The sequence below is a fragment of the Acanthisitta chloris genome, unplaced genomic scaffold (genome assembly GCF_000695815.1).
Source record: "Acanthisitta chloris isolate BGI_N310 unplaced genomic scaffold, ASM69581v1 scaffold1815, whole genome shotgun sequence".
Lineage (NCBI taxonomy): Eukaryota > Metazoa > Chordata > Aves > Passeriformes > Acanthisittidae > Acanthisitta > Acanthisitta chloris.
Window position 1 is genome coordinate 43425 of NW_008674093.1, and position 14922 is coordinate 58346.

At 40.4% G+C, this 14922-nt stretch overlaps 1 protein-coding gene across 1 annotated transcript in view; it reads right to left on the reverse strand.

Moving 5' to 3' along the window:
* The window catches only part of KIAA1549L (KIAA1549-like ortholog), a 55432-nt gene that overhangs the window by 31560 nt on the left and 8950 nt on the right, over positions 1–14922 (reverse strand). Inside the window, exons 7-11 of the mRNA XM_009075180.1 lie at positions 13868–14019; positions 12257–12428; positions 8843–9006; positions 3056–3246; positions 531–658 (exon numbers count right to left, since the gene is read on the reverse strand). Coding sequence (XP_009073428.1) covers positions 531–658; positions 3056–3246; positions 8843–9006; positions 12257–12428; positions 13868–14019 — 807 coding nt within the window. The remainder of the gene's footprint in view (positions 1–530; positions 659–3055; positions 3247–8842; positions 9007–12256; positions 12429–13867; positions 14020–14922) is intronic.

Genomic DNA, 14922 nt, shown 5'->3' on the forward strand with positions numbered 1-14922 from the left:
TCTCCACAGAAGCTGCAAACCCTGTCCACCTACTAACCAGCATCGTGTCTTCATTAGTTTACTGCTATTTCAAAAAAAGGGAAAAGGGGGGAAAAAAAATACAAACTTGCCAAGGCCCACACAAAGAGCAAACACTACACAGTGTTTCAGGGGAGCTTGAGAAAAGTTACAGCAGCAAAGGGGAAGGAAAAACTCAACAAATCAGCTGCAAGCTGCAAACCCTGTCCACCTACTAACCAGCATCGTGTCTTCATTAGTTTACTGCTATTTCAAAAAAAGGGAAAAGGGGGGAAAAAAAATACAAACTTGCCAAGGCCCACACAAAGAGCAAACACTACACAGTGTTTCAGGGGAGCTTGAGAAAAGTTACAGCAGCAAAGGGGAAGGAAAAACTCAACAAATCAGCTGCAAAGACAAATTACCAAGTATCACTGAGGGTACAAGGAGATGATTTCAACAGTACAGTGCCCCTGTGTGGGTACAGCTACAGGAATGGCCACGAGCAGCTTTCAGCAAGAAACACTTCTCACCATTTCTTTTCCTTCCTTCGTCTTTGGCCACTTTTTGTGGTGCCATCACTTTGTGCAGGGAGCTGCGGCCGGAGCTGGGCTTTCCCGACCCATTGCTGATGATGGAACCACTTTGGCTCGGGGACCTGCTGCAAGTAACCATAGCAACAAAGGGAGATGTGAGTTCTTCCTTACAAACCTCATTTCAAGGTTATTTCATTTGCACAGTTTGCATCACTGAGTTTTCAAGTCAGATTCTGTACCAAAAGGAGACAGAATATAAACTGCACACAGCAACACAGCGCAGGCAGGCAGAGAGTGACGGGAGGAGAACGCGACTTTCTCAATTAGTTCAGGGTTGATGAGCATCTTAGAGGCTTCAAATGCAACTGCTTCTCATGCACGAGCCCCACAATGACAGAAGCACCACTGCAGAGGACACAAAGTCCTCTTATCAATTCAATGTCATTTGCCCAGCTAAAATAAAGCAGACCTTTGTTTTTGTCTATAGGGCTAAACCAATTCCTTTGTTATTTAGCCTGTGTTTGCACTCCACTGTTGTCAGCCACAATGTAAAATTCACTCACTCACTCTGCACGTCTGCACACACAATGTGATCATTCTCCTTCTGGCACATAACCTGGTTTAACCAGCACCATTATTTGCTGAAACTCCGAAGAAAATACTTGTTTTACTCAGCCATTGCATATTCTTACCCTGAAACTGGTCCCTGCCCAGGGCAAGGAGGGAGGGCAGGGCAGAACTGCTGCACCTTCAGTCTCAGCAAGGAGCAGAAGAGAAATGAGCAACATGACTCTGGGCTGCAGTGGGAAAAAGCTCTCACCAGAATTTCTCTTCTTTTTGGTGTGGACAAGTTACTCAAATCCTAATGCACAAGTTGGGAAAAGCAGGCCAAAGTAGAAAATGGTACATTTGGTGCTAGTCCATATCCAGACACGTGCTCACATTGTTTTCACATGTGACACATGCCACAAAGGGAGTGAAAACTACCCACAGGACCTGTGTAGTTATTCATGCACCTGTCTGCAACCTACCAGTCACAGCCAATGACAGGGTGATGAAAAGAGGTTACATTGGAGGAAAAAAGAATGAACTTCATCACAAAGACACTCATTTACAGAAAAAAAGAATCCGATCAAGCTGTATTGCTATCTCAGTAGCTAGTCACAAAGACTTTCATTTACAGAAAAAAGAATCCAATCAAGCTGTATTGCTATCTCAGTAGCTTCATATCCAGAAAATGGCACTAAAGCAAAACAACTGTCAGAACCATCCAGTAACTTATTGTCAACCCTATATCATCATCTTGAAACATTCATTTACCTCCAGACCTGACCATCCTGTCTGGTGTAAGTAGAAAGCATTTATTGTGCTCAGAACAGTAAGAGACAAATACAAGAAAAGCAATGCTTGGGGACTCTCTTTTGAAGACAGCCTAGGTGGAAATGTATATAATTTGAGACAGGCTCTCTGCAGCTACAGGGCTCTAGTAGAACTCAGCATGCAGTCCAGCTCAGCACAGCCTGAGGATTTTCTTGTGTAATTCTATTGAGAATAAATATTCTTGAGAAGAGGATTTCTCCCCTATAAACCTGTCTGTCACTGCTTAATGAATAATCCCAGCCCAGTGAAAAATACTCATCCAGGGACAGACTAACACCTGAAGAAAATCTGCTCCACTTGGGAACACAGAAGAGAAGCAAGAATGGATAGCTCACACAATGATTTCCATTGCTCGTTGCTCTAACCTAAATATTCATCCTTTTTAAATGGCCATCATAATATTAACTGAGAAGTTTCCTTCAGTGCTGATATCAGAGAAGATATTCTGATCAGTTATCAGCCACTTCATGGCAGTCTGATTTAAATTGACCTTTCCAGGCTGCAAAGTAGCCTGGATGAAAGAGCAAATACATAAAGGTCAAGAAATATTTCTTCATCTTCAGAAACCATTAAATTCCATCCTCAGACACAGCTCTTGGGATTGAAGAAGAGTAAAATTCTGCATGTTCTCACTTACTCAAGTAATCACCCTGAAGGAGGGGAAACTAACTCTTACTTATTTGCTTAGAAGGGCACCAAGGTTCACCACATTTTATAATGAGAGTAGCTTCCCTGTGAATTCCTGGATCAAGTTTGCTTATCAACGTTTGTTTAAAATGGTGCAGATTAAGTAGAGGGGGATTTTGCACTCATCCAAAGGACTAAGTGAAGTGCTTAATCACCTTTGTTAGAGGATTAATTAATAGGCCTGGTTCACATTTTATTATGTGTATTTACACTTGGCTTTGGAGAGGCTTCAAAACATTTTCAAGAATGATTCCTGCAAAGACTAAACCTGTGGTGGTCCAGCACCAGCTGCCAGTGCCATGGTCATCTTTCATTTGTCATTTCATCAGAGGATGAAAGGGATAACTGCTGTTTGGTTCACACCAACTATATAACCCAACCCTCACAGTCAGAGTGAACAGCAACCAGCAGCATGTACACAATTTCACACCTCTACAGGAAGGTGCAGTCCATACCTTTTCCTTGTTTCATTGGATTTGGCAGTTTTGATGGTGCTCCCATCCTGGGTGATTTCTCTCTCCTGGGAGGCAGCAGCATCTCTAACTGGAAGTGGAAGTATGACAGTCTCCTGAGTTACAGGTAGAACCTCATCTTCTGCTCCCTGCTGACCCAAGTGTTGCTTAGCATAGTCAAAGCCTTGTACTGGCTGTAAAAAGAAGAGGAGAAATAAAGGAAATTTCCAGCATGTATTATATGCTAATATAAATGTCCAGCTTCAATATAACATTTTTCACTACCCCTTAACTTCTTTAATTACATAAGTGACAGGTAAAAATATGTGGATTACCATGTGAATGCCCAACACAAAACCAATCTTCTGATGAGATCACCATTCCACATATCTTAAACACAGTTAGTTAGTATAAATCTTGGCTAACCTTTCTTACCCCACTGTATCACCCCCAGAAATTCCTTTGATGGACAGTGGAAGAATGAGAATGTGGAAGAAAAAATTAAGAGGAAAAAAAAATAAGACCATACAGAAAACTTCCTTGGACAAAACCTTATGTTTCCAAAGTGGGTAGGAGTAATTTATTCCCAGCCAAGACAAAGTAGAAAATAGGCATACCTCAAAGTTTCATGGGCAACATTTTCCAGGAACGAATCTTTTTCAGATCAGTGAAAATGTATTTCCCCTGGCTTGCCAGTTGCCTACTGGGAAGGATGTTATTGACTTCAGTTATTTCTGCAGGGAAGTGGCATTTCCCCAGAGCCTTGCAGAGAGGCACTGAGTACCCAAAGCTCAGCCAGGCTGTCCCTGCTGCCTGGGCAAGGCACAGGCAGAACTAACACAAGCCTTCTGGGCAAAGCAGCCACTGAAAGGTGGATTCTCTTAATGGAAAAATCTAAGCATTTAGGCAAAACTTGACTTTTCAAACTGCATGTTCAATTGGAAGAAAAAAACCAAAACAAACAACTCCCTCCACTTAAAAAAATGAAATAACAACCTGCATTTTCTGCTGGGGAAAAAAAAGAAAAGAAAAAAAAATTACGATAAATCACTCAAAGAAATTCCTGATCACCTCTGAAAAATAACATGTAACAGAAGAATGTTCTTGCTACACTACATTGAATTAATTTCCCAAAAACTGGAAGGATGCTCTTCCTGAAGCACAGAGACTATTGACAAAATGCTAAAAAAGCACCACAGAACATGTCAAAGGTGAACAGTGGTGATTTTAAACCTCAAACACACTTTAGGAAGGACATTGGAATTAGTTCGTGACTGATTAGTCTTCTTCAGGTTCCTGTCATGTCATTATTAAATATTTTAGTTCCAGAAGAAAGTTATCAGGAGAAAACAATTTGCTGATGGCACAGAAAAAAAGAGGAGCTCTGCAAAAAAACCCATTTTGACTATTTGTGTCCCTCACAAAATCTGGACTGTATGTATAAATACAGATAAATTTCACAGGTGATCTCAGTCTGGAAACAACAGGACAGTTTTCTACTTTGTAAAACTCAATAAAATATGCTTTTTTCTTTATGGGGACCTTCAAGGCATTCCCAATCTCCTGTTCCAGCTGAGAGTAATGGTTTATAATGTGCTCCCATACTTGATATGGTAAGGAGCTTCAGAGCATTAAGGAGTCACTGAGTGTGCCAATGCTGATCTGGGAGTGCAGATGACTAAGGAGGAACTTGCAGCATAACCAAGAAATGCCAATTCACCATCACCTCTCCATGGCATTCAGGGCAGTATTGTCCCTGAAAGAGCCTTCACCTTGTCCTCCCTTGAGGTACCACAAAACAGCCACCAAATCACCTACAAAGGGGCAAAATGAAGAAAGGGAAGGGAATGAAGAGAGGGGAAGAAGAAGCTGTGTGAAGGACAACTGGTAAAAACTACTGCACAACATTCTAGATAGTAATACTGTTAACCAAAATAGTGCTCTTCAACCTCATTATCAATATTGAGTGTGAGTTAAGATCCTCTGCAAACAAAGGTAACAAAACAGAAGAGGCAATGAAGTCAGTTATTTCTCCCTCCATGGCTCTGAAAGAGTAAAACAAGTTTGAACTTCTACTTCAGGTCTTATTTTTAAACAAGAAGAGAAAACAAACTACCAAAACCCCAACAAAGCTAACCAAAAAACCCCAAACAAAACCAAACCAGAAGGAGCAGAACAGGAGAATTATTAAAGAATTCTGCAGTGTCCCAGCTCAGATCTGCCAGAGGAAGAAAATGAAGGATTGTTTTAATCTGACTTCTACTTACCACCATGTCTAGTAACAAACTGCAGCAAAGGAAGAGCTGAGAAGTCATCCTCATCATCCTCATCAGCAGTAATATTGCATTAAATAAACCTCAATCCTGGAGCTCTGCTCTGTCAAAGCCCACAGGAGCAGATGGCTCTGCCACCCCTGAAGGGAACTGGCAGACTAACTGATGAGCAGGCACTGCAAGCATCAATGTCCAACCCGACCAAAATACCAAGGAGGACTGAAGGATTGGCATTTTAATAATGTTTTTGAAGTAATAAATTATAAGACCCATTAAAGTACACTGTCTGGCAAAGGGCACACTGAATATGGAGAGTTGTTTCTGGGAGGTTTTTTCCTTGTAAATATCATAAAAAAGACACTGGCATTCGGGAAAAAGAAAAAAAAAAAAGGAAAGCAAAGGAAAAAAAAGAAGAAAAGGATGATGAGCACCAGCCCCTCCCTTCCACACATATACCCAAGTACACAATGTCACTGATATTTTTTTCTCTAAGCAAACTGATAATAATTGTTTTCCCATGGCCTGCAGTATCTGCTTTTGCTTGTGAGTCTTAGACTATAGATCTAATATCTGTTTACCTGCAGGCTTATTCTTTCATGGTCTCTAAGGAAGGCAAGGTGACAAATGAGATTATAGCCTTTCAAAAAGCATGCTGTGACTTAGAAAAGCAAGGGAGGCAAAAGTCAACATCGATCCAAAGCCTCAAAGTAAAATCAGCTGCTTAAAATCAAAACAACATTGAAATAACATTCAAATTAAACCCAATCAGAATATCATCCACTTGAATTTATACTTCTTTTCATTTTACAACTGGAGAGAAAATTGAACAAAATTCCTAAGTCCTTTTTCCCTGCAACTTTGTCCAGATTTCCCTGACTGCTGAGACCAATCACAACAGCAACGCAATGCCCAGGAACGATGGGCTACACTACATATGAGAGGTCATTTGGCAACTTCATTTATTTACCCTTCAGTCTGCCACAACAACAAAAATTAAAGCCATTCCTTAATTACCAGGCAGAGGCAGCAATCCTGCTGTTATGCTCCATCCCCTCCCCCAGCTCCACAAGGATAATTCATGCCCAGCGTTTCGTTACCCTCCGCTATGCTGGACCCATCCTGCTGCAGGGATGGAGTGTCTGGAGGGCTGTGGTAAGCAGCTCTGCTCTGAGAGGACCTGCAGCCTCCTGCTGCTCCCAGGACTGCAGCGATGAGCAGGCAGCTCTGCTCTGCCAGTCCCCTTGGAACAGGACTTCTGGAGTCCAAACAGAAAACAGCACCACTGGAAATAAAACCAGCTGAAACCCAAGGCTGTGAGCATCCCCTAAGAGTCTCCTTTCCTCTCTAAACAGTCAGCTGGATATTCAAAACGTATCAAAAAATTGCTCCAGTGATTCAACAACGTATCTCAGACACACAAAAGCAAAATACTAAAGCTGCTGCTTAAACTAAAAATCACTGCGCTGTGACTCCTCTTAGAGCAGAGTCAGCATTAATCAGCAGTCTCAGGCACTCTCCTAAGCCATGAAACACAACATATTCCTCTTAAATGTGATATGGAGATGTGCTCATCAGCTATTTGTATTGCCAATGTGCATAAAATGTGGCAATTATAGTTCGAGCAATTATCACTATTCCTAATGCTGGAATTAAATCTAAAATTGCTCTTCTCAAAATGACCTTACATACCATTAACTCCCCCAAATAAGTTTCTTAGCCTTATTTTCAGTAAAGGTGCTGAAATCAGGAATGACCAAACCAGTCCATTCCCAGTCCCACTGCAGAATTTATTTTCACAGTCCATATACAAGTGTATACTCTAAACTAGATATGGTTGAACCTTTCTGATGGAGCTATCATTGTGAAAATACATGAAAAGCAATCTAACTTTCACCTGGAAATACATATAATGAATTAGAGTCATTATATGAATTTTATGGAGTCTCTAAATAAACCATAAAGGGGAAATGCAACTTTCTTTGGCTGTTTTAGAGGCTGTTTTGCATTTTAGAGGCTTCACTGGGGCTTTAGCCTGGAGAAGAGGAGGCTCAGGGGGGACCTTAGCACCCTCTGCAACTCCCTGACAGGAGGTTGGACTCAGGTGGGGGTTGGTCTCTTCTCCCAGGCAACCAGCAGCAGGACAAGAGGGCACAGACTCAAGCTCTGCCAGGGGAGGGTTAGGTTGGCTATTAGGAAGAGATTTTTTCCAGAGAGAGTGCTCAGGCATTGGAATGTGCTGCCCAGGGAGGTGGTGGATTCACCATCCCTGGAGGTTTTCAAGCTGAGACTGGATGTGGCACTTAGTGCCATGGTCTAGTAACCACAGTAGGGTTGGACTTGATGATGTTGTAGGTCTTTTCCAACCTGGCTGATTCTATGATTATGTATATATATGTATCACTGTAGTGGTATTAATTTTTGTTTGTGTTTGTGACACTGTGTGTTTCACTGAGATCAAGTCTTAACACTAGATAGTTAACAGTGGATAAATAGATGATCATGTTGGAATCAAAATGGAAATGTCTTTTTTGCATCATTTTTGATACAAATGTCTTTAATCCAACTGGCACCAGCGACACCCATCTGCAACGAACCTAAGATAAGGAGAAAAGAGCTGTCATATGCATCATGCCTTCCTTCAACTCTTCCTCCAATCTGCATTTCCCAGCAGAAGCAACAGAGCTGAAAACTCAATAATCCTGCTGTCTGTAGCATTGAGAAACCAAAGAAAAAAATTATCATCTCAATCCCATGCCAAAGGAGAAGAACAAAGGCAGTTAAAAGGGCAAAGAAACAGTATGACTTACACACAGGCACCATTGAGAAGGGGAGACTTGTTCCCTATGAAGACAAATCAGTATTCTATGACATTTTTCTGTTAGAGATAGAATCAAACTGGAAATCCACTTGATTTGGGAAAAAAACCAAACCATCTTGTAATCGCTATGGGTGAGCAACTTTAAGCAAAACATAATTGTTTGGACCGAACCGGCAATATCCACAAATAAATTAGAAAAATGAAAACAGCTAAAAGAAAAATAGCAGTGGGAGAAAAAAATTCAAATAATATCTATTCTGGATTGGCAGTTGAGGGGAGAACTGGTTAGAATCAGGTCTGATCTGCTGCCCAAGCTCAGGTCTTCAGACATTGCCACCTACTGCAGGTAGGAGTGGCTCGGGCCATGGGTTTTGAGGTCCTATAGAAGACATGCTGGGGACAAGCCCTAGGCATAATATCCCATTTCTTTAACTTTAAGAAGGAAGCAACTGCCTTGGGTGAAGCCTACTGAGCCCTAATGGCTCAGTGCCTCAATCACTGTCACTGCTACCTACACACGAGGGACGAGCTGCGACAGAAGTAGACGAGTCCTGAGCATCAAGTGGTATCAAGGAGAGAGAAAAAATGCAAAGATTCAACCTGTGAGTAACAACCATTTCAATTCCAACCACCCATCAGAGAAACAGTTACAACCTCAGACAGCAAAGGGGCATCTTGGATCTAGAGACTTTCACTCACTTTGGCTCTCTGAGGCAGGTTCATCATGGTGTCTGGTTTGAAGTCGTTCTTGTTCTTCCTGCAGAGCACTGCTGTGATGATGATGATGATGACTGTCACCACAGCAATGGGAGCCAGCACCGCTGCGATGATCCACAGGTTGTTTGGGGGGTTCTTCACCACAGCTACAGAAAATTGCAAACCAACATGGGTGAGCTTCATTCTGCAAGATTCCAACTGCTTCCAGTCTTCAACTGTTTCCATATAAAATTTAGTGCAAAAGGACTGTGATTAATCCAGCTTTCTATACAAAGGATGTATTCCTTATGTTAAAAAAAAAAAGAATTAAAAATCATCAACACTTCAATTCCCAAATCACTGTGCTCTCTTCTCTTAGTTACATGTCACCTGGTTATATGCAAAAATCAGCCATCCACTCCAAAGTCTAGTTAGATGCCATATTAGATATCACTCCAATGGTTCATTTACAGGATTAAAAAAAAAAAAGGGGGTAAGTAATAGATCCTTAACTATTTCTCAAACACAAACTTACAGCAAGGTAGCATGTGTGTTAAAAGAGTACACATGGAGTCCACATCTGGTGTCAAAGACCTCCTGGCTCAGCAAGAGTAGACTGGCAGAGGTTTTTAAAACACAATGAGGCCAAGCACTCTCATAGTTATTATCAATATCAATAGGGCAATAGGAAAATGCTTCTCTTGTGCTCTTGAAATAATTTGTCATAGTTAAGGTCAAAATGAATCCATCATTTCTGAAGGAGTGGATATAATGAGGTTGGAAAGAGCTCCTTGCAGATATATTAATAGTGGCACCAGGAAAAGCGTATATTTCAGAAATGCAGTGATGCAGGAACATTTTAGATTCCATTTTATCAGAATAACCTCTCTTAGTATGAACCTTCAACTTGTTCACACATAAGAGATCCTTCTATGGCACATCCCCAGTTCTCTCATTTCATTTCATCTCTATCTGGAAAAACATCAGATAATCTCCTTGGAACGCAGAATTTTGCAGCAGTGAAATGCTGAGTGGACTTCACCATGCTACCTGTGTTTATTCTCCCGTGGACCTCCCCATGCTGTGTTTATTTTCCTGTGGCACTGGTTGCTGGAACACCAGCACAAAGCAGCCGTTCCCATCTCCCAGGGGACTAGAGCTTTCAAATGTCATTGAGCTGATTAGCTGTCAGAGGCACTCAGCATCTTTCAGGATCACTCTTCAAATGCATACCAGCTTGTTCAGCAGCAGACACGAAATCCAGCTCAAAGTCTGGCTGAAGTCTGAGACTCTTTTCCTTGTAGGTTTACAACTTTTTTTTGCCAAGCTGATGGAGTTTGTTGGGTAATATAGGAACAGCACCATTAGAGACACATCTTGAGCACCAGACTGCCCCAGGTACTAGGCTGAAGCTTTGCAAGGTTCACTTTTCAACTGACTTGCATAATTCTTAATTCCTGACTTTGACATTTAGTTTGGGGATGAAAGGGCTGTGGGGAAGGAAACTGAATCTGGGTTCTAACAAATAACAGTAACTTTAATTACAGAGTGCTGCTATGGGAGCAGCAAACTATTGTTGAGGTTATATTTATCCTTTCTAGGGAATGCAGAGGAAATGATGACCTTATGGCTAATAGGGCAGACATTTAGGAGTCCTAGTTTACATCTTTAAGTCAGTTACCAACTCCCAATGTGACCTTAAGACATTCAACTCCATAAGGCTGCAGTGGAATTTGAAACAAGCCTTTCATTCTGTTATAGCTCAGTCTCTCACTTATAAAATGGGAACATCCATATTTTTTGTTATTATTCGTCTGTCTTGCCTAACCCAGTTAGGAGCTCCCAAGGGTAGATGTCTTTTCTTACTGTATTTTGGTACAGAACTTTTCATTCTGCTGTAACAGAAATCATAACGAGAAAAAAAGGAAATCCACAGAAAGTATTTTCTTTGCTAATACAAAGACAGACTACAAATAACCATGTCCAAAATGAAAGAAATTGATTTTTTTTCCATAATAAGGTATAAAGTTAGAACCACCTCCTACATTTCAAATACTCTACCTTCAGAATCTGTTACCCCAGGTTATAATTTCAATTTCTGTATATTCTCTTCTTACAGTATTCTATGCATATTTCACTGATATGAAAATCTACAGATTAATAAGTCTGCCTTATTTTCCAGATCATGGAAATACAAAGTTAGATGAAGAGCAGCAGATGTTATAATTGCCTAAATACCCATATAAATGACAACAGTGCACAAAGAGCTAGGAAACTGCTCTGTATTATCTCTTCCTTCTTTAGTAAAAAATACATTAAAGAAATATTCTCATGGAAAACAAAATTATTTAGAATTTAAATGCTGGAATTTATGGAAGCAGGAACAGAGTTCCCTGGGTTCAGTCAAATTAAAGTCAGTAACAGACCATGACTGAATCAAGGATCAGATACAGTACACAGAGCATTCTCTGGAAATTGCATCATACTTCAGTCTCCTAACTCAATTCTATGTTTATGAGCAATACATAAATCACTTATTACAGTGGTCCCTTCTTTTCCTGTCACCAGTGCATGTAATTATTTCAGTACCCCACTCTTTCAGGCAGATCTAATTGCACCAGGGAGACTCATTTTATGTGCTGTTTGGCCAGTAAGGAGATGCAGTACAGAAATTCACTGTAGAATTGCAATTCCATCTAGATGAACACCTTGGCAAAGTGTAGAGAGTCAGTTAGCTAAAGGCATCACTTGGTACACGAAGCTGTTACTGCATAAAAAAGCATTTCAAGCTCCACCACAGGTTTATGACTGTGGGTCAACTCTACAGGAATATCCAAACACATTATTTTAAAGAAAAACTTGTGTTCACAACCACTCAGTAACTGATGAAGGTCTTTCAAGAGAAATTTGAAAAACTTTCCTTTTCAAGAATGGATTACTTTTAGGCCACATTGTTCTGAATGACACTACCATGTTTCACATCTGAAGACTGTCCACACACAGAAGAAGTTACTTTCAACTCTACTTTTCTGACTTGTGTCTGAACCATATCTTTAACAACCTCGTGCTGCCTTTTACAAAGCTCTTGGTGAAAATAACTCTTTTTTAAAAATTTTAGAATCTACATTACTTTGAACAAGTCAAAAATAAGAGACATCTTACTAGTCATCACATTTTTCTTTGGGCCAGGCTATCTGAATAGCAACTTGGCCCCAACCATCATCAGCCTGTGGCGTCATGGTTTTGTTAGCATCAGAATTGACTCTGACTTCACAATTCCATGAGGTTGTTCACTTCATGGACGTTACTCTGTGTGCTCAGTGGAGGTTCCCCACATCTACAGTGGTGTTTGCACAAAGAAAGAAAAATAGACTAAGAAAAGGGATTAGAGTACAGAATCTGGAAAAGAACTCTTACGATCAGCTTGAACTTGGATGACATAGCCCAGTGTCAAGGCCATTCGCTGCGAGTCCACAGTGCTCAGAATCTTGGCAGCTGCTGTGCCCAGCAAAGGCTTCCCATTGTATAAGGTATAATATGTCAGTTCAGCTGGCTCCTTGGGTCCTGGAATGCGCTGGATTTTTACCATCTTTAAGGGAAAAATAAAGCAATCAATAACGAGAGGAAGAGAAATCAACTGTGCTTGCATTACACCACTGTAAAACTTGCCAGGAGCTAGTTGAAGGCAGTGCTCACAGGGAACTCCTTCAAGACTTCCTACAAGCATAAACTCCATGCAAATATTCTGACAGGATCAGAGTTTGTCCCCTTCACAGCCCAGGCTATTATGATTAGAGGACTGACTGACTTCTCAAAAAACTGTAAACATAATCCTAAGGTAAAACCCTACACTAAGAAAAGCATGCAAGAAAAAAGGAGGAAAGGATCAAATGCTTGGACACTACAGCCCTCTGCAAAGAGGGACTTCTTATAATCTGTCCTAGTACTGAAAACTACACTTTACTAGCATATTGCAGCTGAAATATATCCTCACATTTCACTTGTATACCCATTTTTCACCCCAGGCTGATAATAAAGAGCAACATGCTTTTCCCACTTCATTCTGCAGAACACTATACCTCTACCTTTCCTCAGAGTTGAGAAAGTATCAAACCCTTACAAGGATGAGAAGAAAAAGGAGTTTTGTGATTCTTCCCCATTACACTATCAACTAAAATATGTCATATTTTCCCAAAAGTTTTACAAAAGGTTCATGCTTGTAGCAAGTAAAATGTGTTTCCTCTTTTAAATTCTTTCAATGGGAAAGTGCACAGAAATGTGGGCAAATAAGAAAAGTAGTAACTTGGGCTTATATCTCCTAAGAAATTCTTGAAACAAAAGTAGCAACTTGTGCTTATATCTCCTAAGAAATTCTTGAAAAATATAGTGTAAACTTTTTTGAAAAGCAGTAACTTGTCATGCAACTTTTGAAGATTGATTATCAAAGAAGAAATCTTTGAATTGGTGAGAAAACAAAATACAATCATTTCAAAATACTGAATGTGAAATGCTGCAAAGAGAAAGATGATTAATAAATTCCTCAGGTCTGAAATCTCTACTTCACATGTGATCTGTGACCATGTGGTTTGATGACTAACCCTGTACAAAGGCAGTTTCTTACATTTCTTTCCAACAACAAGAAAAGAGAAGTTCTAGCTTTAAGTTACCTAGGTAACTTTTTTCATGAACAAAAGCTCCTCATTATGCTGAACACAAGACTTTACACTAAAATATGTGCTCTGTCCCAACCCTCATAGCAACCAGAGAGAAAATATTTATTAACACTGATGAACTAATGATGATTTCTGGCAGATGAGAGGCATGCAATCACGGCTGACTGTGGGAAAAGACACAATTAGCAATGCCATGCATTTTGCCCTCCCTAATTTCACACTCATGAAGCAACCCAGGATATTTCAACCCAGTTAAACATCTCTTTTACACAAATGGATGGAGAACACATGCAAGCAAAGCTCTTTTTTTTCTTTTTAACACACATCCAGGGGGAACCAACATCACATTGAGCACCTGCACAGTGTAGCTGCCCACGGTAGTGGCACGTTTGAATCTTCTTCCTTGCTGGTGGGACATCATGAACAGTGGGGCCAAACGCTGCTCCATCAGCCTTGCAAAGCTCTGGTTGTTCAGCCCCAGTAATGCAATATCAACTCCTTGAATAACTGTGGGAATGAAGAAAAATCACCTATCAGCAGATCTGACATGGACAGATAAGGGAACACTCAGTCTGTGGGACAGTTTGGGACAGGGAGGGACTGACTAGCTCAGAAGAGAAATAACTGGACAGTTACACACTCCCAGTAATTCCCAATGGGGATAGAATGTGCTCCTATTTCAGCCCCTGCAATGCTCTTCTCAGATGATAATAATGTTTCAGAGAATAAAATCCTCAAGAAATGGTTTTAGGCCTTCAGTTTACCAAAACAGCCCCAGGAAGCAGCTAATTTATGACCTTCAGTGTCAAAACTAAGTTCAAACCCATTTGAGAGCAGCTGGTTTTATTCTTCTGTTAACCAAACTGCAGTTTTCCATTCTGCAGATTTGAAACTGACTTTAGGATTTTGTACAACTCAGTTTGAAACAAAATATCCTGTTTGAGAACACTGAAAGCTGAATAAACATTTCTGAAGTATAAATAAACACAGCATTTAAAAGACACTGGATTTACATAAAGCTCAATAAGGTGCTGTCCTGCTGATTCAGTTCATACATATGTATGATTTTTTTCAGTTTTTTTTTTAAAAAGTCTTCTGAGACCACCATGATTTTTTGAAAACAGAGTTCCCATTGTAATATCAATAGTATTCCCCTGCACACAGCCAATAAATGGAGCATAAGGTTCATGGGCTCCATATGGGGAAGAGCTGTACCACTCCCTTCAGAGGATCATCATCTCTGCATAAACCTACTTTTTGTCTCAAAATTATTAATAGATAGATAGAACAGGCACCAAATCCATTTCACATCAAACTCCTTTTTTTCTTCCTCTCCTGAGCATTAAACAATTCCAGGTACAGACAGACAAATTAGAAAGGCTTTGGCATCTATTCACTCACAATGTCTGG